This window comes from Sus scrofa, chromosome 2 (genome assembly GCF_054392235.1).
Source record: "Sus scrofa isolate SSC_HxYL_T2T_F1_AM1 chromosome 2, Sscrofa_HxYL_maternal_Yorkshire_Landrace_v2.0, whole genome shotgun sequence".
NCBI lineage: Eukaryota > Metazoa > Chordata > Mammalia > Artiodactyla > Suidae > Sus > Sus scrofa.
Window position 1 is genome coordinate 145,554,121 of NC_139384.1, and position 26,709 is coordinate 145,580,829.

Consider the following 26,709-nt stretch of genomic DNA (forward strand, 5'->3'; position numbering starts at 1 on the left):
CTCACCACTTCTATTTAACATAGTATTAGTAGTCCTAGCCACAGCAATCAGAAAGAAAAAAGTATCCCAAACGGAAAGGAAAAAACAAAATTGTAATTACATGCAGATGACATGATCCTACACATAGAAAACCTTAAAAACACCATGCAAAAACTATGAGAACTGATAAACTAATTCAACAAAGTAGCAGGATACAAGATTAACATACAGAAGGTGGTTGCAGTTCTTTACACTAACAATGGAAATATCAGAAAGGGAATGTAAAAATAAACACCATTTATAATTGCACCCCCAAAAAAATTATATAGGAATAAACCTGACCAAGGAGGTGAAAGATGTATGTGCTAAAACTGTAAAACATTAATAAAAAATTTAAAAAGGGTTCAAAAAAATAGAAAGCTATCCCATGCTCTTGGACTGGAAGAATAAGTTTTTTTATTAAAATTGCCATACTATCCAAAGCAATCTACAAACACTGGCAATCCCTATCAAATTATTCATGACATTTTTCATAGAACTAGAACAAATAATCCTAAAATTTATATGGAACCTTTATAAAAGATCTATAATTGCCAAAGCAATCCTAAGGAAAAAGAACAATGCTGGAAACTTACCCTCCTGGACTTTAGACAATAGAACAAGCTACAGTAATCATACCAGTATGATACTGGCACAAAAACAGATCAATGGAACAGAATACAGAGCCCAGAAATAAACCCACCTACACCTAGAGTCAATTAATCTTTGACAAAGGAAGCAAAGGGGCAAAAATATATAATGGGAAAAAGACCCTCTCTTCACCAAGGGGTGCTGGGAAAGCTGGACAGATGCATGTAAATAAATGAAGTTAGAACACACCCTCACACCATACACAAAAATAAACTTGAAATGGCTCAAAGATTTAAACATAAGACAGGACACCATAAAACTCCCAGAAGAGATCACAGGCAAAACATTCTCTGACATCAATCATATCAACGTTTTCTTAGGTCAGTCTCCTAAGGCAATAGAAAAACAAATATTAACGAATAGGAACTAATCAAACTTACAAGTTTTTGCACAGCAAAGAAAACAATAAATAAAAGGAAATGACAACCTACTGAATGGAAGAAAATATTTGCAAATGACGTGACTGACAAAGGCTTAATTTTCAAAATATACAAACAGCTCATACAACTCAACAACAACGAAACCCAATTGAAAAATGGGCAGATTTAAATAGACGTTTCTCCAAAAAAGACATACAGATAGTCAATAGGCACAATGAAAAGATGCTCAAAATCACTAATTATTAGAGAAATGCAAATCAAAACTACAATGAGGTAACACATCACAGCAGTTCAAAGAGCCATCACTAAAAGTCTGCAGATTAAGGCTCTGGTATTGTCACTGCTGTGGCTCTGACTGCTGCTGTGGTGTGGGATCAAACCCTGGTCCAGGCACGACACGGGTATGACAAAAACATAAATAAGAAATTAAAAGTCTACAAATAACAAATGCTGGAGAGGGGGTGGAGAAAAGGGAACCCTCTTGCACTGTTGGTGGGAATGTACACTGGTACAGCCACTATGGAAAACAGTACAGAAGTTCCTCAAAAAAACTAAAAACAGAATTAGCATATTATCCACCAATTACAGTCCTGTGAATATATCCAGATAAAACTACAATTTCAAAAAGATATATGCGCCCCATCTTCATTGCAACACTATTCACAACAGCCAAGACCTGGAAACAACCTTTATGTCCATAACGGATCAATGGATTAAGAAGATGTGCTCCACATACACAATGGAACACTACTCAGCCATAAAAGAGAACGATTAACAATGCCATTTGCAGCAACATGAATGCCACTAGAGATTCTCACTGAAGTGAAGTAAGTCAGAAAGAAAAAGACAAATACCATATAATTATCACTTATATGTGGAATCTAAAATATGGCACAGATGAACCTATCGATGGACCAGAAACAGACTCACAGACATGGAGAACAGACTTGTGGTTGCTAAGAGGGAATCTGGGGTTAACAGATGCAAACTATTACATTTAGAGTGGTTAGGCAGTGAGGTCCTGCTGTGATCACTTGTGACAGAACATGATGGAAGATAGTATGAGAAAAAAAATGTGTGTGTATGTATGAATGACTGGGTCACTTCGCTGTACAGCAGAAATTGACCAAACACTGTAATTGAACTATAATTAAATTTTTTTCATTTTTTTAATTAAAAAAAAAAAGCAGAGACAAAAGTCACAAAGTCACTAAATTCCACGTGTTTGTTTTAAATCCAATTAGAGGTTTGGGCTTTAGGGGGAGGGGTCTCTTTTACAAGATACATCTATACATCAGGAAAAAAGTTACCCTTTTTCTCATGAGATAAACGTTAAGCCCTAATTTTACTAGTAGTAAGGTGTTGATCTTGCCCAGCAGCTGCCTGAGCATTTTTGTCTAAGGGACAACCCACGCACTTGCTGCTAGCCAGACCCTGCCAGCCCCTAGTACAGTGATTCCCCCGGTAAAGGAAACAAGGCTCTGGTCCTGGTCTGCAAGATGGTCTCTGGTAAGGGGCGCGACTGCGCGTTAGCTGACACCAGGGCATTCTTCACCACTGAGTTATCGAGACCGGAATTTCACTTTTTGTAGGGGAAGACACAGAACTTGGTCATCTGGTATTGAGCAGAGTACTGCTTTAACTGGACCTTCTCTTTTGGGTGGCGGCATCCCTTGGCCATCTGGCACTGCTCTAACATGAGAAACTCTTTGTCAGAGCAAGTCTCATCTGCACCCCCACTTCGAAGAGCAGATAGGAAACTTTCCATTCACGTGCTAGGAAATTATGACCCTGAGAAGACACCAGATACCGATCTCCCAGTATGTCTGTTTCTGGCCATGTCAGTTTTGTGAAAGAATAATGGGTAATAAAAACTCTGTTCCATCTGTCGTCCCGCAAGACGTTATTTTATGAAGCTGGAAGATCTTCAGCCATGCTCCCACGGAAACGAAGAAAATAAAACTCTGCTGTAAAACCACACGGCCCTTAGGCTCTGATGAACAATGATCCCTCAAAGGTTCTTTAGACTGTAACACCAAGAGTCAACAAGAACTGTTTCGTAAAAGGGAAAGAAAATGGGATAAAATTCCTTATGTACAGGCTTTTATTCTATTGCATCAAAGTTAATCTTTGGGAAATGGTTTGACTTTTATCTTAGGTGTGCATATAAGTGTCTTGGCACATGAATTCGAATCCTGTTTTCCATCTCTGGTTTTGAAATTCGTTAGGTGATCCTGGCCCTAGTTTGAGGCAAGACCCCACCAGGAGGAGAAAAAGGAAGGGAAAGAATTAATCCTTTCCACAGACACCATGTATTGATCTCAGCTTCATTACAGAGAGTCCTGGTAACTCAAATATGGTCTAGACATTCCTGGAAACTAACCGCTTATATTTAGTGGAGAGTCTGACTCAGAACTGGCAAGTTCGTCTAGATATAAGGCACATGAACATGAGTGAGTGATATACATTATTGTCTATTACTGTTATTTATGAAACCTTTTCAAAATTTGGGTGGAAACGCTATCAAAGAATTTTTTCCATAAAAAAACAAATTTAATTTGTATTAACAAATAGTTCACAGTACTAAAACAATGGATCTCAACAGGGCCGGTTACTCCCCTGCCCAGAACAGTATAGAAATTTGTGGGCGAGGAGGGGAGAGATTAAGATGGCAGAGGAGTAAGATGTGGTACCCACCTTCTCCCACAAACACAGACACAAACCAAAGGCTACATGTACAACGATTCACAGGGAACATCTACCGAACGCTGGCAGATAAACCTCCAAAAGGGTAGAACAAAAGGAAAAAAGAGAGAAAGGAATCAGGGCAGTACCAGCACTCCTGAGAGGGCGCTGTGAAAGAGGAAAGGAATCTGTACCCTGGGAAGCCACCTAACTGATGGGGAGATCAGAGGGACCTCAAAGCCTCAGAGAAAAGCCCAACAGCTGGACGGAGGAGGGCAAAGCAGTGAGAGAGCAGCACAGGCTGTCAGTACCACTGCCCCAGACACCACAGCCTGAGACACTTGGGCAGGGGCTGGGCACTGAGACTCAGGCTCCAGAGGTCAGTTCCAGGGAGAGGACTAGGGTTGGCTGTGTGGAGACAGCCTGAGGGGCTGGGGAGCAGTGTGCCAATGGTTGGGGAGTAGTGCGCCACAGCCAAGGGAACCCACGAGGAGGTCTGGTCCCATAGGAGAAGCAAGGCACCATTCTTGGGGAGGGCAAGAGGAGGTGGGGGGACTGCCATAGGACTATCTATCACTGAGCAGATGCTTGGAGGGTGGGGCTATGGGTGCAAGAGCACCAGCTACCAGTGGTGGCACCTCTCCTGCTTGGGCTAAGCATGATGGGGCGCTTCCTGTGGTACAGGTGGCAGGGGCAAACCACAGCAGTTATCTCTGACTCCAGAGGTGGGTGTGGTCCACCAATACCAGGGGTCTGTGAACAGGCAGCACCTGCAGCCCCAGTCACCTCAGAGGTTGGCACAGAGGAGGGTGGTGCTCACCACCGTTATTGCTCTTACTCTCCTGGAAATGCACATGCCCTGCAGCTGCTGATGTCAAACTCTCTGGGCACCACCTACACCTGACTGAGGGTCACTGCTACTTCCCAGGGCCCTGCAATGAGGAACAACCTGCACTACCTTCCCATGCGTCCTTGCCACTGTCAAAGGCCCAGGAATCAGACACCGACTACTAGCCCTGTCCACTGCCTCCATCTACCTGGACGCATGCACAGCACCCTATCAAAGTGATAGCAGCCTGCACACACTGAGCAAAGACACAGCAAGCAGCCAAACCAAAAGCAGCACCATGCCAAAAATAAATAGTAAGCTCTCACAAAATATTCAGGACACTCTCACATATAAATAGCCCTCCAAGACAATAGCTGTTTTCCCTAAATTCACAGAATAAGAAAAATACAAACAAAATGAAGAAGCTCGGGAACCACTCAAGTCTACAAATAACAAATGCTGGAGAGGGTGTGGAGAAAACGGAACCTTCCTACACCACTGGTGGGAATGTAAATTGGTACAATCACTATGAAAAGCAGTATAGAGGTAACTCAGAAAACTAAATAAAGAACTACCCCATGATCCAACAATCCCACTCCTGGGCATATATCTGGACAAAACTTCATTGAAAAAGATACATGCATGGCTATGTTCATTGCAGCACTATACACAATAGCCAAGACATGGAAACAACCTAAATGTTCATTGATGGATGAATGGATTAAGAAGATGTGGTATACATACACAATGGAATACTACTCAGCCATAACAAAGAACAAAATAGGAGTTTCCATCTCAGCACAGCAGAAACAAATCTGACTAGTATCCATGAGGATGCGGGTTCCATCCTGGTATCACTCAGTGGATTAAGGGTCCAGTGTTGCTGTGAGCTGTGGTGTAGGTCACAGACATGGCTTGGATCCTGAGTTGCTGTGACTATGGCGCAGGCCAGCAACTGTAGCTCTGATTCAACTCCTAGCCTGGGAACTTCCATATGTTGCAGGTGCAGACCTAAAAAAACAAAAAAACAAAAAACCATAATAATGCCATTTGCAGCAACATGGATAGAAGTAATATAGAAAGACTGCCACAATCCACTGTTCAGTGAAAAAAGCAAACTGCAATGGGGGTGGCAGGAGAGGAGTAGTCTTTTCAATAATAGTGATAACTCAACCGGATATCCATATGCAAAGGAGTGAACTTGGGCCTCTACCTCACATGCTATATATAAAATGAACTAGAGATAAATAAAAGACCTAAATATAGGAGCTAAAACTATAAAACTCTTAGTGAAAAAAAGGCATAAATCTTCATGACCTTGGATGAAGCAACATCTTAGATAAAATACCAACAAGCACAAGCAACAAAAGTAAATACAGATAAATAAGACATGATCAAAATTTTAAACTTTTATGCTTCAAAGGACATCAAGAAAGTGAACCCTGACACCTATGGTCAATTAATCTTTGACAAGGGAGGCAAGAACATAAAATGGGAAAAAGAAAGTCTATTCAGCAAGCATTGCTGGGGAACCTGGACAGCTGCATGCAAAGCAATGAAACTAGAACACACCCTCACACCATGCACAAAAATAAACTCCAAATGGCTAAAAGACTTAAATATACGACAGGACACCATCAAACTCCTAGAAGAGAACATGGGCAAAACACTCTCTGACATCAACATCATGAATATTTTCTCAGGTCAGTCTCCCAAAGCAATAGAAATTAGAGCAAAAATAAACCCATGGGACCTCATCAAACTGAAAAGCTTTTGCACAGCAAAGGAAACCAAAAAGAAAACAAAAAGACAACTTACAGAATGGGAGAAAATAGTTTCAAATGATGCAACGGACAAGGGCTTAATCTCTAGAATATATAAACAACTTATACAACCCAACAGCAAAAAAGCCAATCAATCAATGGAAAAATGGGCAAAAGACCTGAATAGACATTTCTCCAAACAAGATATACAGATGGCAAAAAAACACATGAAAAAATGCTCAACATCGCTGATTATAAGAGAAATGCAAATCAAAACTACCATGAGATACCACCTCACACCAGTCAAAATGGCCATCATTCATAAATCCACAAATAACAAGTGCTGGAGGGGCTGTGGAGAAAAGGGAACCCTCCTGCACTGCTGGTGGGAATGGAAACTGGTACAGCCACTATGGAGAACAGTTTGGAGATACCTTAGAAATCTATACATAGAACTTCCATATGACCCTGCAATCCCACTCTTGGGCATCTATCCGGACAAAGCTCTACTTAAAAGAGACACATGCACCCGCATGTTCATTGCAGCCCTATTCACAGTGGCCGGGACATGGAAACAATCCAAATGTCCATCGACAGATGACTGGATTCGGAAGATGTGGTATATATACACAATGGAATACTACTCAGCCATAAAAAAGAATGACATAATGCCATTTGCAACAACATGGATGGAACTAGAGAAATCTCATACTGAGTGAAATGAGCCAGAAAGACAAAGACAAATACCATATGATATCACTTATAACTGGAATCTAATATCCAGCACAAATGAACATCTCCTCAGAAAAGAAAATCATGGACTTGGAGAAGAGACTTGTGGCTGCCTGATGGGAGGGGGAGGGAGTGGGAGGGATCGGGAGCTTGGGCTTATCAGACACAACTTAGAATAGATTTACAAGGAGATCCTGCTGAATAGCATTGAGAACTTTGTCTAGATACTCATGTTGCAACAGAAGAAAGGGTGGGGGAAAAACTGTAATTGTAATGTATACATGTAAGGATAACCTGACCCCCTTGCTGTACAGTGGGAAAATAAAATTATAAAAAAAAATAAAAAATAATAAAATTAAAAAAAAAAGAAAGTGAAAAGACAACCCACAGATGGGAGAGTAGTTTTGCCAATTACCTACCTATTAACAAACCTGTACCTAAAATAGATTAAGAATTATTACAACTCAATAACAAAAAGACAAAGACCCAATTAAAAATGAGCAATGGATCTGAACTGAAATTTCTCCAAAAAATAAATATAAATGGTGTGACAAGATATTCAATGTAATTAGCCATCTGGAAAATGGAAATCAAGCCCACAATGAGATACCCTTTTACCACTAAAATGGTGACAATAACAAGTGCTGATGAGGATGTGGAGATTAAACACCTCATACATTGCTGCCAGGAATGTAAGATGATACAGCCTCTTGGAAAAACAGTCTAGTAGTTCCTCGAATGATTAAAAATAGAGTTACCACATTATCTAGCAATTGCATTCACTGATATACAACCAGGAGAACTGAAAAAAATCTATGGATCAAAGATATTGCAGGTTCAATTCCAGACCACTGCAATAGAGCAAGTCATATGAATTTTTTGGTTTCTCAGTGTGTATAAAAGCTATCTTTATACTGTGGTCTACTAAGTGTGCAATAGCGTTATGTCTAAAAAAATGTATGTACCTTAATTTAAAAATACTTTATTTCTAAAAAATGCTGACCATTATCTGAGCCTTCAGCGAGTCACAAACTTTGAGCTGGTGGGAGGTGTGAAATATTGCAAAAATTACCAAAATGTGACAGAGAGACATGAAGTAATAAGCACACTACTGGAAAAACGGTGCTGAACAGACTTGCTCAATGTAAAGTTGCCACAAACCTTCACTTTGAAAAAAACACATTATCTATAAAAGCATAATCTAGTAGCACAATAAAACAGGGTGTCCCTATAGTCACACAAAAATCTGTACAAGAATGTTCAGAGCAGTATTATTTCTAACAGACGAAAAGAAACAACTCAGATGTTCAACTGATGAAAGAATCAAATACAATGTCATATCATTCAGCAAAAAAAGAAATGAAATACCAATACATGCTACAATATGCCTGTGCCACGAAAAGTTATGCTAAGTGAAAAAAGCTAGTCCAAAGGGCCACATACTGTGTTATCCCCTTATATGATATATCCAATTGGGCAAATTTGTAGAGACAAAAAGTAGATTAATGACTACCTAGGACTGTGGAAAACAGGTGGAGTGGGGTTGTGGGGGTGATAGCTAAGGGGTATGGGCTTCTTGGGGGTATAAAAGAATTCTAAAACTAGTTGTGGTGACAGTATCAAAAGACACTGAACTATATACTCTAAATGGATGAAGTGTATGGTATGTGGGTTATATATCAATAAAGCTGTAAAAATAAAAAAGAAATACTGATTCATGCTACAACTTGCACGAATCCTGAAAACATTATACTAAGTGAAAGAAGTCAGACATATAAGACAAAAATTCTATAATTCTATTTAAATGAAACGTGCAGAATAGACAAATGCATAGACAGACAGTGAACTACTGGTTACCAGGAGGGGGGGAGAAAGGGGAACGAGGAGTGACTCCTAATGGTCAATGAGTTTCTTTACTGAGTAATAAAATGTTCTAATTAGGAGTTCCCGTCGTGGCGCAGTGGTTAAAGAATCCGACTAGGAACCATGAGGTTGCGGGTTCAGTCCCTGCCCTTGCTCAGCTGGTTAACGATCCGGCGTTGCTGTGAGCTGTGGTGTAGGCTGCAGATGCGGCTCAGATCCCGCGTTGCTGTGGCTCTGGCGTAGGCTGGTGGCTACAGCTCCAATTAGACCCCTACCCTGGGAACCTCCATATGCCGCGGGAGTGGCCCAAAGAAATAGCAAAAAAAGACAAAAAAAAAATAAAAATAAAAATAAAAATAAATAAAAATTAAAAATTAAAAAATAAATAAATAAAATGTTCTAATTAGATAGTAGTGATGGCTGCATAGCTTTGTGAAGATACTAAGAATCATTAACTTGTACACTTTAAAAAGATATTATGCTATGTGAATTATATCTCGATTTTAAAAATGAATGTGAAGCAGCTTTCCTGTCAGTTAAAAGCATTATGTACCAATTTACAAATTTTGTGATTATCTGACATTTATGCAAATAATCTCACAATTGCCCTTTTCTAAGATGCAGGATGAAAATAGTCTTTAGTACCAATCTATTATCCAAAAGTACAGAAACTAGAGTTTCTCAATCACAAAGTTTAGTTTTTTGGAGTTCCCGTCATGGCTCAGTGGTTAACAAATCCGACTAGGAACCATGAGGTTGCTGGTTCAATCCCTGGCCTCACTCAGTGGGTTAAAGATCCAGCACTGCCATGAGCTGTGGTGTAGGTTGCAGACGTGGCTCAGATCCCAAGTTGCTGTGGCTCTGGCATAGGCCCACAGCTACAGCTCTGATTAGACCCCTAGCCTAGGAATCTCCATATGCTGCAGGTACAGCCCTAGAAAAGACCAAAAAAAAAAAAAAAAAAAAAAAAGACAAAATAAATAAATTAATAAAGTATAGTTTTTCCTTTAGGTCAAAGAAAGACTGAAATCACAAGTATCTGTGACTACATTCAGTTAGTCTTAATACCTGTATTTTGACACTTTAAATGTTTGACTTAAATTCTGAAGTACTCTTGAGCATTCATACCAGAAAATGACAACTTTGCATAAAAATCTATGTGAATGTTTACAGTGGCTTTACCAATAAGTGCCCCAAACTGTAAACAGTGCAGACGAATTTCAACAGCTGAATGGTTAAATACACTATGCAACGCTACTCAGTAATAAAAAGGAATGAACTATGGATACAAGAAACAGCTTGGATGAATCTCTAGGGTGTCATGCCAAGTGAAAAATACAATTCCGAAAAGTTACATATTGTGTGGTTATATTTTCCTAATATTTCTGAAATGACCAAACTGAAGAATTGGAAAGGAGATGAGCAGTTGCCAGGGGTTGGGGCTGGGAACAGAGGGTAGTGGTCACAAAAGAGACAGATGTGATTAGAAAAAGGCAGCATGGGCATCTTTGAGATGTAACTGTTCAGTACCCTGATGTGGCTGCAGATACACCAATCTACCCATGTGATAAAATGGTATTCGACACAAGTCAGTGTAAGAAAAACTGGGAGCATCTGAAGAAGATCTGTGGACTGTATCAAGGTCAGTATTATGGTCGTGGTAATGCATTACGGCTTTGTAAAATGTTACCACTGGGGCAAATTGTGCAAAGGGCCACCTCTGTATTATTTTCTACAATTGCAAGTGAATCTACACTTGCCTCAATAAAAATTTCAATTAGGCACTTGCTTTTATCAATGTACATAGTATGCTATTTTTGGAGTAAAAATAAAATTTGTCTGTATTTACGTAAAGAATACTGAAAATTCCCTGGTGGCCTCGTGATTAAGGATCTGATGTTGTGGAGTTCCTACCATGGCTCAGCGGAAATGAATCTGACCAGCATCCACGAGGACACAGTTTAGATCCCTAGCCTTGCTCAGTGGGTTAAGGATCTGGCGTTGCCATGAGCTGTGAGCTGTCACAGACACAGCTCAGATCTGGTGTTGCTGTGGCTGAGATGCAGGATGGCAGCTGCAGGTCTGATTTGACCCCTAGCCTGGGAACCTCCATATGCCACGGGTGTGACCCTAAAAAGATGTGGGAAAAAAAAAAAAAAGGATAAGGTGTTGTCACTGTTGTGGCATTGTTTGGCCCCTAGTCCAGGATCTCCTGCATGCCAGAGGCATCTCCCCCGCCCCAAAAAACAGGTACACTGAAAGGATGAATGAAAATGGTTGTCTTAGGCTGGGCAAAATGGGATAGGAACAAGATTTTTCAACGTATAAATGTTTAAAATATTTTTATTTTTAAACCATGATATCACATTACCTGGTCAAAAAATAAGTTAAATATTAAAAGTAATTTTGTACACAAAAGACCTTAATTTAGTACATATTCTATTGCTCCAATTTCAATTATCCTTACCTCTAACCTCTGTGTCTGATCCTTGCCCAAAAGGTCACGAACTTCTTCATTATATATTTCCAAATAGGACACTCGAACCAAAAATCTGTAAATGAAACATCATTTTATTTTATTTTTTTATGAAAGTTCCTGGGTCAGGGATTGAATCTGAGCAATAGGTGCAATCTCTGCTGCAGCTGTGGCAATGCCGGATCCTTAAACTCACTGCGCCAGGCCAGGGATCAACCCCGAGCTATTGCAGTTGGATTCTTAACCCACTGCACCACAGCAGAACTCCAGCAAAACATCATTTCTTAACAACATAAAAAAATACTGAAATGTTTAAAGAACACTTTTGCAATGTGTTTATAAAATAGATATGAAGACATCTTCTAATGTTTGTACTTCTCAATATTAGAAAACAATTTTCATTTACCTTGTATCACCTTCTGCTTTTGCAATGTGACCAAATATGTGAGCAAATGAATTTGGAATGATTCCTCTAAGTTCAGGAACAGCTCGAACACCTTCCATGGTAAAAGTTTTACCTGTTCCAGTTTGTCCGTATGCAAAAATAGTCCCTGAAAATAATGAAGAGAATCACTTTTTAGTCTAATGTTACAGAACAAGAGCTCTTAAAATTAATTCCTTTGACACTGTGATGCAATTTCTACCCTAGATTAAAATTTATTCCAGTGCAAATTTCACCTTTACTATGCTGTGCTGTACAATACGCACTGTTCGCCACAGGAGCACAGATAGCACTGTTGTAAGTACTGCAGTCAATGCCATAAATGCAAAATCTGACATTTGAGCTACTCATAAGAAATTTCTTAGAAAGTGTGTATTAATTATTTAATGTGGACATTAAATTAGAGAAGGAATATAGTTAGAGCAAAAGAATACAGGTTCCAGAGTAGAGAGATCTCAGCTTGAATCCACTCATCTGACAAGTTTCTGCCATTTGACCTTTCAACATATCTAACCAGAGATTATCTCCTGGTAAAATGGAGATAAGAATAACCAACTCCACATTGATAGTAAGAACCAAATGAAACAATTTACTTAAAGAGACCAACCTGAGGCCTGGCAAATGGTAGCTTTTTTTCCCTCTTAATCTAAAATAAGTTCATTACTTAAAAAAAAAAAATTGTTTTGGAGTTTGCGTCGTGGCTCAGTGAGTGGTTAACGAATCCGACTAGGAACCATGAGGTTGTGGGTTCCATCCCTGACCTCGCTCAGTGGATTAAGGATCCCGAGTTGCCATGAGCTATGGTGTAGGTTGCAGACAAACCTTGGATCCCTTGTTGTTGTGACTCTGGTGTAGGCCAGTGGCTACAGCTTCAATTGGACCCCTATCCCGGGAACCTCCATATGCCACGGGAACAGCCCAAGAAATCGCAAAAAGAGAAAAATAAATAAATAAAATTAAATTTAAAAAAAATTGTTTTAAGTAACAGCTGTAAGGAATAGAGAAAGTCAACAAAAAAAGGCGACAATGCAATTATTACATGTAATTCCAGATACAACTTAAAACTTTCTAGATACCCAAATTCATTCCTTCAACAAATACTTAGTACACACCTGGGTATGGCATTGTACTGGGCACCAGGGACACAGGGACAAACAAAAAAAACACAACCTTTAATCTTACGGTGCATGTAATCTTGGGGAGGCCATGTTGACCAAATCATTAAAAGCTGGATGAGTGTTGGGAATGAGAAACACAGTTCTAGAAGACAGTAAGGAATATAATCTAGACAGGAGAGCTGATGCAGGAAGGGGTTGGGAGCAGTCAGGGAAGGCTTTCCAGAAAAGCTAGGTTTAAGATATGATCTGATGTCGTAGCAAGAATTAGACATGAACAGAGTGGACAGCAAATGGCAAAATAGAGAGTAGAGAACTTGAGGAAATGAAATACAGAATGGAAGAAATAGAGATGGAAAAGGAAGGTGGATGCAGATAGGGCTAAAGAAACTAGGAGTTTCCATCGTGGCTCAGTCGTTAACGAATCCAACTAGGAACCATGAGGTTGCGGGTTCGGTCCCTGGCCTTGCTCAGTGGGTTAAGGATCGGGCATTGCCATGAGCTGTGGTGTAGGTCTCAGGTGAGGCTCGGATCTTGCGTTGCTGTGGCTCTGGTGTAGGCCAGCAGCTTCAGCTCTGATCAGACCCCTAGCCTGGGAACCTCCATATGCCGTGAGAGAGGCCCTAGAAAAGGCAAAAAGACAAAAAATATATATATATAATTTACATATGATCAGAAATCCCACTCTGGCCATATATCTGGACAAAACTGTAATTCAAAAAGATAAATGCACCCATATGTTCACTGCAGCACTATTTACAATAGTCAAGACATGGAAAAAACCTAAATACCCATCAACACATGAATGGATAAAGAAGACACTGTACCCATATACAATGAAATATTACCGATAAAAAAGAATGAAATAATGCCTTTGCAGCTACATGGATGGACCTAGAGGTTATCATATTAAATAATCATAAAGAGAAAGATAAATACCATATGATGACTTATACATGGAATCTAAAATATTATACTAATGAACTTATCTACTAAACAGAAACAGACCCAAAGACATAGAGAACAGATTTGTGGTTGCCAAGGAAGAGAGGGATGGGGAGGATGGACTGGGAGTTTGGGACTAGAAGATGCAAACTATTATATATAGAATGGATCAACAAGTTCCTGCTGTATAGCACAAGGAACTATATTCGGTATCCTAAGATAAACCTTAATGGAAAAGAATATGAAAAGGAATATATATTATATAATACATTACATATTATATATGTATAACATATAATACATATCTGTATTATATATTTATATAAAACTGAATCACTTTGCTATATACCAGAAACACTTAAAAAAAAAGAATATAAATAACTGCCTTCAAAGGAGCTGAAAATATCATGAACTCATACACTGCAGTTTTGGGGGCCATGTCCAGAGCATGCAGAACCTCTTGGGCCAGGGACTGAACCCATACCACAGCAGTGACAATGCTGGATCCTTAACACACTAGGCCACCAGGGAACTCTTCATATATTGCATTTTAAAACAGACACAACAGCTACTATTTACTGATTGTTCCTATGTGCTGAGTTATGTACTTTTCATGCATTTCTATTTAATTTTCACCTTAACTCTAAGAGCTAGGCACTATTTATGTTCCCACAGTCTAGGTGAGGAAACAAAGGCTTAAAGACGCTGACTGGCTTGCTCAATGTCATAGTAAGTGGTAGAAATAAGATCTGAACACACACAGTCCATTTGTCTCCAGAGCCCATACTTTCTACCAATATGTAATGACCCCCCCCCAAAAAAAAAACAAAAACAAAAAACCCTCATAATTAATTCCTACTGCAATTTCCATTAATGCATTAAATATATGAAGATTACTAATTTAAGAAGGATATTTCCACAGAAAAGAAAACCATGGACATGGAGAACAGACTTGAGGTTGCCAAGAGGGAGGGGGAGGGAAGGGATGGATTGGGAATTTGAGGTTAACAGATGCAAACTATTGCCTTTGGAGTGGATAAGCAATGAGATCCTGCTGTATAGCGCAGGGAACTGTATCTAGTCACTTATGATGGTGCATGATAACATGAGAAAAAAGAATGTATACATGTATGTGTAACCGGGTCACCTTGCTGTATAGTAGAAAATTGACAGAACACTGTAAACCAGCTATAACAAAAAAAAAAAAATGGTTATAAAATTTTTTAAAAAGGACATTTATGTACAATTTTAGAACTGAGAAAGGAAGACCAAGTATCCCTAAAATTAAAGAATCCCATCTTATTTTCAGAGATGCGAGTCCCAATTTCCAGTTTTTAAATGCCAAACTTAACAAATAGAGCATTATAATTTCCTTCAACATGAACTTCTCCCTGTGATTTTATCTAATCTCATTTCTGAATTACGTATTTAAAATAGCAGGAGGTCCACCAAAAAACCTGCACGTGGATATTTACAGCAGCTTTGTTCATAACTGCCAAAACTTGAAGGCAACCAAGATGTTCCTCAGTAGGCAGGTGAATAGATAAACTATGATACATTGCGACAATGGGATATTATTCATCAATAAAAAGACATGCCGCTATCAAGCCAGGAAACAGCATGGAGAAAACTTAAGTGCATGTTACTAACTGAATGAAGTCAATCTGAAAAGGCAACATACTATGTGATTTCAGCAACATGATACTATGGAAAAGGTTAATTTTTCAGTGCAGAAGGAAAATGACACCAGACGGAAATATGGATCTACCTAAAGGAGTGAAGAATACATGAAACGGTAATTACATGAATAAATAAAGACATAAACTTTTTTCTTGTTATCTAAATCTCTTTAAAAGGCAACTGATGGTTTAAACAGAAATGGTAACACTTGGAGTTTACAACATGTAGAAGTAAAATCTATGCCAACAATAGCACAAAACTTGGGAGGAAAGAGATTGAAGTACAGAGCAGAAATTACCACAGCCTTGTAAATTATTTATACCTCAACAAAACTTATCCTGCTAAAAAAAGAGACTACAGTATAGTATTATAAAATGTTTATATTATCCATAAAGTGATATAGTATCACTTGAAAGTAACTGTAATTATTTAAGGTTTATAAAGCAACAAAGGTGCACTGCTACAAATCACAAAGATAGACTGGAATAAGAAAAATACTTGATTAATCCAAAAGAAAGCATAAAAAGAGGAAAAGGGGAACTAAGAACAAATGGGACAAAGAGAAAACAAATAGCAAGATGACAGATTTATACCTAAGAACTAATCACAATAAATACAAATAGGCTCAATACCCTAATTAAGTAGCAGAGATAGCAGAAATGGATTAAAAAAAAAAAAAGACAAACTATATGCTTCTGTGCAGAAAAGAGCTAACACAGCAGACCCTAGACTGTTACCTTTTGCTATCCTTTGCTTTTAAAGTTGGCCTCTGACTAGTATCTGGAAATTAAATTCAGGGAGGATTCCCACCAATCCGTAACTAATAAGAGTGGCTCACTATGCCGCAATTGCTCGTACAAACACAGTGGTTTATACTAACATCTGCTTTACTTCTTTTGAGAGTCTGGGATCTTTGCACTTGCTAGGCTGAAGGTGACTCCATGAGCAGCTTCCAATAAAAACCTTGGGCACTGTGTCTTTACATCACTTTCCTGACAAAGAACATTCATGTGTATTGTCGTGGCCAATGCTAGGACAATTAGATGTATCCTCAGCACCCACCCATGAGAGGACTCTTAGAAGTTTATGCCTAGTTTCCTCCAGACTTCATCCCATGCACATTTTCCCATTCGCTGATTTCTTTTTTTAGTATCCTTTTTGTTCTAATAACCAAAGCCATAAATACAACTACACCTTCAGTGCCATGAATTCTTCTAGCAAATCAACAAAACTGGCATGATCTCAGCAACCTCTAGAAAAGGTACCTACTAAAAATGCCGTTTCAATATAAAAACACAAATACATCAAAAGCAAAAAGATGGGAAAGGATATATACCATGTTAACACCACTCAAAAGAAAGCTAAAATTTTTATAATAATATCAGACAAAGTAGGTTTCAGAGTAAAGAATATTACCAAGGATAAAGAGAGTAATTTCATAATAAAAAGGAGGCTCACCAAAAGGACATAAAACCCCTAAACATTTATGCATTTACTCACAGGGTTTCAAAATACATGAAGGAAAAACTAATACTATTTAAAGGAATAGGGAAATACAAAAATACAGTCAGAGAATTCAATACCCCCTTCTCAATAAGAGATAGACCAAGTAGAAAATAATTAATTACAAAGATGATTTAAACACTACAAATTGACCATTTATAGAACACTCCATTCAACAATAGCAAAATACATGTCCTTTTCAAGTATACACAAAACATTTTAAATAATAAAAAAGAAACATTTTGGGTCATAAAACGAAAAAGTCAAGAGATAAAAAGTATGTTCCCTTATTAAAATGGAACTACATTAGAAATCAGCAGTTTATACTATAAACCTTAAAGCAACCAGGTTTATACTTAAACCTTAAAAATCTCTGGAAATGTTAAAACAACTGGAAACTAAGACATTTCTAAATAACCTAGGAATCAAAAAAGAAGAAGGAAGGTAGAAAGTATTTTGCACTGTATAGAAAATGAAAACGCAGTATGTCAAAACTTTCAGGATGCCACTAAAGCAGTACTTAGAAGATAACTAAATAGCATTAAATTTCTGTATTAGAAAGGAAGAAAGCTCTCACAACAATGACCTCAACTTCCATCTTAAGAAAGTAGAGGAAGTTCCCGACATGGCTCAGCAGAAACCAATCTGACTACTGTCCATGAGCATGCAGGTTTGACGCCTGGCCTCACTCAGTGGGTTAAGGATCAAGCATTGCCATGAGCTGTGGTGTAGGTCACAGATGTGGCTCAGATCCTCTATTGCTGTGGTGGCTATGGCATAGGCCAGTGGCTACAGTTCCAATTCGACCCCTAGCCTGGGAACCTCCATATGCTGCAGGGGCGGTCCAAGAAGTGGCAAAAAAGACCAAAAAAAAAAAAAAAAAAAAAGTTAAAAATTAGAAAAAGACTGAAATAGGAGAAAAGAAACAAAGATCACTGAAAGAGAAAACATAAAAATAATAAAGAAAAATTAATAAAACCAAATGTTGGTTCTTTGAGAAGATCGATAAAATTGATAAACCTTTGGCCACACTAATCAGGAGAAAAAGAAAACACACATACCAACATTGGGAATGAGAAAAGTTCTATCACTACATTCTAACATAAGAATAGGGGACTGGAGTTCCTGTTGTGGCATAGTGGTTAACAGATCTAACTAGGAACCATGAGGTTGCAGGTTCGATCCCTGGCTTTGCTCAGTGGGTTAAGGATCCGGCGTTGCCGTGGGCTGTGGTGTGGGTCGCAGACGTGGCTCGGATTCTGCATTGCTGTGGCTCTGGCATAGGCCGGTGGCTACAGCTCCGATGGACCCCTAGCTTGGGGACCTCTGTATGTCGCGGGAGCGGCCCTAGAAAAGGCAAAAAGACAAAAAAAAAAAAAAAAAAAAAAAAAGAATAGGGGACTGATACACACAAATTTTTGGCAATAATGTCAACAATTTAGATGAAATAGACAAATTTCATTAAAGACGAAGTGCAAAAAACCACTAAAGGAACAGTTAACTTGAATATTCAAAGAAAACCTATTAAAACAAACTGAATTAAAGAAATGGAATCTGTAGTTAAAAACCTTCCCATACACAAAAAATTCCAGGCCCAGTAGGCTTCATTTGGTTAATTTTACCAAACCTTTGGGGAAGATGTAATACTAATTCTACGCAAATTTTCCCAGGTAATTAAAGAGGGAATACTTTCCAACTCAGTCTATGACTAGCATTATTCTGATACCAAAAGCAGATAAAAACAAACAAGAAATTACATGCTTATATCCCTCATGACCACAGCTGCAAAAATAAACAATACTTTAGCAAATAAATCTAAAAATATACAAAAGAATAAATAATACAGCAAGACCAAGAGGCATGGCTGGTTTCCCATTTAAAAATCATTCAAAGAGAGGAGTTCCCATTGTGGCTCAGTGGTAATGAACCTGATTAGTAGCCATGAGGATGGGGGTTTTACTTCTGGCCTCACTCAGTGGGTTAAGGATCCCTTGTTGCCATGAGCTGTGGGGTAGGTTGCAGACATGGCTTGGATCCAGCATTGCTGTGGCTGTGGCACAAGCCGGCAGCTGCAGCTCCGATTCAACCGATGGGAACTGCCACATGCAGAGGGTGCAGCCCAAGTTTAAAAAAAAAAAAAAAAAAAAAAAGACCCAAAAAAAATCAATCAAGGAGAGCCAAGATCAAGATGGTGCAGGAGTAAGACATGGTGCTCACCTTCTCCCAAAAACATGCACACAAAAAACCATCTACATGTACAACGATTCAAATACAACATCTACTGAACGCTGGTAGAATGCCTTAAACCTCCAAGAAGGGCAAGAAACCCTCCACATAACTCAGTAAAACAAACAGAAAAAAGAGAGAGAGAGAGGCATCAGGACGGAACTCTGAGAGGCAGGTGTGAAAGAGGAAAGAAACCCACACCCTGGGAACCCACCAAACTGATGGGGAGATCAGCTGAGACAGAGGGACCTCAAAGCCTCAGAGAAAAGCCCAGCTGGATTGAAGGGGGCAAAGCAGACAGCAAGCTGCACAGATCATCAATACCACCTCCCTGGAAACCACAGCCAGAGATACTCAAAAAGGGGTTGAGCAGTGAGACTCAGGCTCTGGAGGTCAGTACTGGGGAGAGGACTAGGGTTGGCTGTGTGTAGATGGCCTGAGGGGCTGGGGGCAGTGTGCCAAGGGCTGGAGAGTGGAGCGCCACAGCTGAGAGAATCTGGGAGGTCTGGTCCTGCAGGAGAAGCAAGGCACCATTCTCGGTGAGGGTAAGATGAGTAGGTGCAGACTGTAATAGGAATATCTATCACTATGCATGCGTGGATTCTCAGAGGGTGAGGCTACGAGCAGAGAGGCACCTCTTGTGTGGGCTACAGGTGACAGCCCCTCTTGCACCAGCTACCAGTGGCATGGCCTAAGCATGACAGGGCACTTCCTGTGTGGTGTACAAGCAACGGAGGCAAATCACCATAGTTATCTCTGACTCCAGAGATGGGCATGGCCCTCCACCACTAGGGGTCTGTGAACAGATACCACCTGCAGCCCCAGTCACTTCATGGGTTGCTGCAGAATAGGGCATTGCAACTGAGGACCACCCACTGTTGCTCTCACTCCCCTGTTAAAACGGACGTCCTGCCACTGCCGCAAGCTCCAGGCACCACCTACACCTGCCTGAGGGTCACTGTTACTTCCCAGGGCCCTGCAATGAGGAAGAACCTGTGCCTTGTTTCCATGGGTCCTTGCCACTGTCAAGGGCCCAGCAACCAGGCCCTGTCTACTAGCCCTGCCCATTCCTTCCATCTACCTGGAAGCATGCACAGCACCCTATCAAGGAGATAACAGCCTGCACGCACTGAGCAAAGAGACAGCAAGCATCCAAACCAAAAGCAGCCCTGATGCCAAAAATAAATAGTAAGCCCTCACAAAATACCCAGGGGCACTCTTGCATATAAATAGCTCTCTGATACTACAGTAGTTGTTTTCCCTGAACTCACAGAATAAGAAAAATACAAGCAAAACGAAGCAGCTCAGGAACCACTCCCAGTTAAAAGAACAGGAGAATTTGCCTGAAGAAGCAAACAATGAAAGAGACCTATGCAGTCTAACAGACACAAAGTTTAAAAAAGAGATAGTGAAAATACTCAAGGAATTAAGAGAAAATATGAAGAAATTAATAGTGGATGTGAATAGTAATACAGATTACTTTAGAGAGGAACTTAAAATATATGGAACCAAGAAAAATTAGAAAATTCATTTTCAGACACACAAGGTGAGTTAAAGGCACTGAACAGCAGAATGAATAATGCAGAGGAAAAATTTACAGCCTAGAATATTTTACCCAGCAAGAGTATCATTTAAAATAGAAGAAATAAAGAATTTCTCCAACAAACAAAAAGTCAAAGAGTACAGCAATACTAAACCCATTCTAAAAGAATTACAGAAAGGGCTTCTCTAAATAAAAAAAGAATTAAGAAAAAATAGGATGGTGGAAATCACAACTGGAAAGTAACAACCTAAATAAGCCAGCATATAGACCTAAAAGGGGGGGGGGGGGGAAAGCAACTGTAAAGGTGACAATAAACACAAGGAACAGCAAAAGGATAAACATGAAGATGCTAATAAATGACATCAAAATCATAAAATATGGGCAAAGAATTTAAGAAAATCTAAACTCTTTTTTTTTCTTTTAGAACATGTTTCAGCCTATATGACTATCAGGCTAAAGCAAGCAGATATAGGAAGGGGTTAATATACTTGAAAAACAGGGCAACCACAAATCAAAACCAAACATTACATTTACAAAAACTAAAAAGAGGAGGATACAAGCATAAAATATAAGGAAATCATCCAACCAAAAAAAAGCAAGGAACAAAGGAGAAACAGAATCAACTGGAAAACAAGGCTTAAAATGGCAATAGACACATATTTATCAATAATTACCTTAAATATCAATGGACTGAATGCTCCATCAAAAGAGACACAGAGTGGCAGACTAGATTTTAAAAAAAGGAGCCTACAATATGCTGCCTACAAGAGATTCACCTTAGGGCAAAGAGATACAGAGAAATTGAAAGTGAGGGGATATAAAAAGATATTTCATGGGAATAGAAAAGACAGGAAAGCAGGAGTTGCAATACTCATATCAGGCAAAATAGACTTTAAAACAAAAGCCATAAAAAGAAGGACATTATTTAATGATTAAAGGATCCATTCAAGAAGAGGATATTACACTCATCGATGCATGTGCTGCTAATATAGGAACACTCAAATATATACAACATATACTAAAGGACATAAAAGGAGAATTGATGGGAATACAATAATACTAAGAGACTTCAACACCCCACTCACATCAATGGACAGGTCCTCTAGAGAGGAAATTAATAAGGCAACAGAGATCCTAAATGACACAATAGAAAAGTTAAAACTTAATTCACATTTTTAGGAAATTACATTCCTGAAATATATACATACACACACATACACCCCCCCTATACACACACACTTCTTTTCGAGTGCACATGGGACATTCTCAAGGATGGACCACATACCGGGGCACAAAACTAAACCTCAACAAATTTAAAAGTACAGAAGTTATTTCAAGTATCTTCTTTGACCACAATGGCATGAAACTAGAGATTAACCACAGGAAAAGAAATGAGAAAAAACCGACTACCCGAAGACTAAACAATAAAAACCAATGGGTCAAAACAAACAAACAAAACCAATGGGTCAATGACGAAATCAAAAGGGAAATTAAAAAATATCTCGAGACAAACGATAATGAAAACACAACCATTCAAAATCTACGGGACACCACAAAAGCAGCTCCTACAGGGAAGTTCATAGCAATACAGGCTTCCTCAAAAAAGAACAACCTCAAATCAACAACTTAACCTACCACCTAAAAGAATTAGAAAAAGAACAAACAAAACCTAAAGTCAGCAGAAGGAAAGAATTCATAAAGATCAGAAAGGAAATCAATAAAATAGAAATGCAAAAAGAAAGAAAGAAAAACAATAGAAAAAAATCAATAAAACTAAGAGCTGGTTCTTTGAAAGGGTAAACAAAATTGACAAACCTCTGGCCAGACTCACCAAGAAGAGGAGAGAAAGAACTCAAATAAACAAAGAAATGAAAAAGAGAAATCTCAATGGATATTGCAGAAATACAAAAAACCATAACAGAATACCATGAACAATTATATGCCAACAAACTGGACAACCTAGAAAAAAATGGACAACTTTCTAGAAACATACAGCCAGCCAAAACTGAATCAAGAAGAAATACATCACCTGAACAGACTGATCACTGGAAATGAAATTGAATACATAATGAAAACACTCCCCTACAAACAAAAGTCCAGAACCAGATGGCTTCACAGGCAAATTCTACCAAACATACAAGAAGAACTTATACCAATTCTTCTTCAACTTTTCCAAAAGGCTGAAGAAAAAGGAATAATTCCAAAGACATTCTATGAAGCCACCATCACCCTAATACTAAAACCATACAAAGATACTACCAAAAAAGAAAATTATAGGTCAATATCATCGATGAATATAGACACAAAAATTCTCAACAAAATTTTAGCCAACCAAATCCAACATTATTTAGAAAAGATCATACACCACGACCAAGTGGGATTCATCTCAAGTTCACAAGGATTTCAACATATGCAAATCAATCAACCTCATACACCACATTAGCAAAAGAAAAGTCGGGTTCCCGTTGTGGTGCAGTGAAAAGGAATCTGACTAGCATCGGTGAGGATGCAGGTTTAATCCCGCCCTCACTCAGTGGGTTGGGGATTTGGCATTGCTGAGAGCTATGGAGTAGGTCACAGACACAGCTAGGATCCCACATTGCTGTGGCTGTGGTGTAGCCCATCAGCTATAACTCTGATTTGACCCCTAGCCTGGGAACCTCCATATGCCATGGGTTCAGCCTTCAAAAAAAAAAAAAAAAAGCAAAGAACAAGTCAACAACCACATGATCATTTCAGTAGATGCAGAAAAAGCATGTGACAAAATCCAACATCCATTCATAATAAAAACTCTTAGCAAAGTGGGTATAGAGGAACATATCTTAATATAATAAAAGCCATCTATGACAAACCCACAGCCAATATAATACTCAATGGAGAAAAGATGAAAGCCTTCCTGCTAAAATCTGGAACAAGACAACAATGCCCACTCTCACCACTTTTATTCAAAATAGTATTCAAAGTCCTAGCCACAGCAATCAGACAAACAAAAAAATAAATAAATAAAAGGTACCCAGATTGGAAGAAAAGAGTGTTGTAACACTGTCATTCTATGCAGAAGGCTTGATACTATATATAGAAAACCCTAAGGACTCCACATAAAAACTACCGGATCTCACCAATGAATTCAGCAAAGTAGCAGGATACAAAATTAACATTCAGAAAATTGGGGTTGCATTTTTCATTTCTGTATACTAAAAATGAAATATCTGAAAAAGAATATAAAAATACCTTTTAAAACTGTACCCCAAAATTTAAATACCTAGGAATAAACCTAACCAAGGAGGTGAAAGATTTATACACTAAGAACCATAAAACATTAATCAAGGAAATTAAAAAGGATTCAGACAAATGGAAAGATATTCCATGCTCCTGGACTGGAAGAATTAACATCATTAAAATGGCTATACTACCCAAAGCAATCTATAGATTCAATGCAATCCCTATCAAATTCTCCATGATATTTTTCACAGAACTTAAACAAACAATCCAAAAATTTGTATGGAAGCACAAAAGACCCAGAATTGCCAAAGTAATCCTGAGAAACAAAAACCAAGCAGGAGATCTAACTCTCTCAGACTTTGGACAATATTACAAAACTACAGGAATCAAGACAGTGTGGTACTGGTACAAAAACAGACATATAGACCAATGGAACAGAATAGAGAATCCAGAAATAAACTCAGACACCTACGATCAATTAATCTTCAACAAAGGAGGCAAGAACATAAAATGGGAAAAAGACAAGTCTCTTCAGCAAGTCATACTGGCAAAACAGGACAGGCGCATGTAAATCAATGAAACTGGAACACACCCTCACATCATGCACAAAAATAAACTCAAAATGGCTTAAAGACTTAAACATAAGACAAGACAGCATCAAACTCCTAGAAAAGAACATAGGCAAAACATTCTCTGACATCAACCTTACGAATGTTTTTCTTAGGTCAGTGTCCCAAGGCAATAAAAATAAACCAGTGGGACCTAGTCAAACTTACAAGCTTTCGCAGAGCAAAGGAAACCATAAAAAACAAATAAACAAACAAACAAAAACTCAAAGACAACCTACAGAATGGGAGAAAATAATTTCAAATGATGCAACCAACAAGGGCTTAATCTCCAAAACATATAAACAACTCATAAAACAAAACAGCAAAAAAACAAGTCCACTGAAAAATGGGAAGAAAGCCTGAAGAGACATTCCTCCAAAGAAAACATACAGATGGCCAAGAGGCACAAGAAAAAATATTCAATATCACTAATTATTAGAGAAATGAAAATCAAAACTACAAGGCAGTTACCACCTCACACAGGTCAGAATGGCCATCATTAGTAAGTCTACAAATAACAAATGCTGGAGAGGGGGTAGAAAAAAGGGAACCCTCCAACAACATTAGTGGAAATGTAAATTGGTACAATCACTATGGAAAGCAGTATAGAGGTACCTCAGAAAACTAAATTTAGAACTACCATATGATCCAGCAATCCCATTCCTGGGCATATATCTGGACAAAACTTCATTGAAAAAGATTCATGCACTCCTGTGTTCATTGAAGCACTATTCACAATAGCCAAGACATGGAAACAACCCAAATGTCCATTGAGAGATGAAAATGGATGAAGAAGATGATACTTATATACAGTGGAACACTACTTAGCCATAAAAAAGAACAAAATGATGCCATTTGCAGCAACATGGATGGAACTAGAGATTCTCTACTTAAGTGAAGTCAGAAAGAGAAAGACAAATAGCATAAGATAGCACTCATATCTGGAATCTAATATACGGCATAGATAACCTATCTACAGAAAAGAAACAAACTCATGGACAGGGAGAACAGACTTGTGGTGGCCAAGGGGGAAAGAGTGGGATGGACTGGGAGTTTGGGGTTAGTAGCTGCAAACTACTGCATTTGGAGTGGATAAGCAATGAGATGCTGCTGTATACCACAGGGAACCATATCTAATCACTTGAGATGGAATATGATGGAGGATATTGTGAGAAAAAGAATGTGTATATATATGTGTGTGTGTATGTATATATGTATAACTGGGTCACTCTGCTGTACAGCAGAAATTGACAGAACACTGTAAATCAACTATAATAAAAAATTTTTTTAAATATATATATATAAGGTGTCACTGAAAAGAGCAAAGGATTGGAGGTGTGACTCTAGGTCAAATCCACAGAATCTCACTACATTTAAATAAATAAATAAATATCAATGTAATTGGCCATATTTTAAAAAAAAAACTTTGAAAAATAATTTCTAAGTGTGAAAACACTGCACTTTGCAAAATTCAATACAATCCCCAAAAGAAATTCTCAGCATACTAGGAACAGATGGGAACTTATTCTGATTAAAGGTATCTCTGGAAAAATCTACAGATAACATGGTACTGGTAAAAGCATGGAACAATACAAAAACGTCCACTCTCACCACTTCTATTCAACACTGTACTGGAGCTTCTGTTCTAGCTAGGATAAATTAGGTAACAAAAAGATCACAAAGAAAGAAGTTGTCCTATCTTTATTTTCAGACATGCTCTTGTAGGTAGAAAATCCTAGAGAATCAACCCATTAAAAAGCCTAATAAACTCAAAATGGATTAAAGACCTAAATGTAAGGCTGAATACTATAAAACTTTTAGAGGAAAACATAGGCAGAACACGCTTAGACATAAATCACAGCAATATCTTTTTGGATACACCTCACAGAGTAATGAAAACAAAAACAGAAATAAACAAACAGGACCTAATTAAACTTAAAAGCTTCTACACAAAGGAAACCATAAACAAAATTTAAAAAATTACCCACAGAATGGGAGAAAATATTTGCAAACAAAGAAACTTATAAG

The 26,709-nt window shown here is 38.5% G+C and overlaps 1 protein-coding gene across 6 annotated transcripts in view; it reads right to left on the reverse strand.

Moving 5' to 3' along the window:
• The window catches only part of KIF3A (kinesin family member 3A), a 137,497-nt gene that overhangs the window by 102,900 nt on the left and 7,888 nt on the right, over nt 1–26,709 (reverse strand). For all 6 annotated transcript variants that reach the window (XR_014838764.1, XM_085014525.1, XM_085014524.1 and 3 more), the window contains exons 3-4: nt 11,804–11,948; nt 11,389–11,473 (exon numbers count right to left, since the gene is read on the reverse strand). Coding sequence is in view for 5 of the 6 variants with exons in the window: in XM_085014525.1 (XP_084870651.1) it covers nt 11,389–11,473; nt 11,804–11,948 (230 nt within the window). In the remaining variant the exon portion in view is untranslated. The remainder of the gene's footprint in view (nt 1–11,388; nt 11,474–11,803; nt 11,949–26,709) is intronic.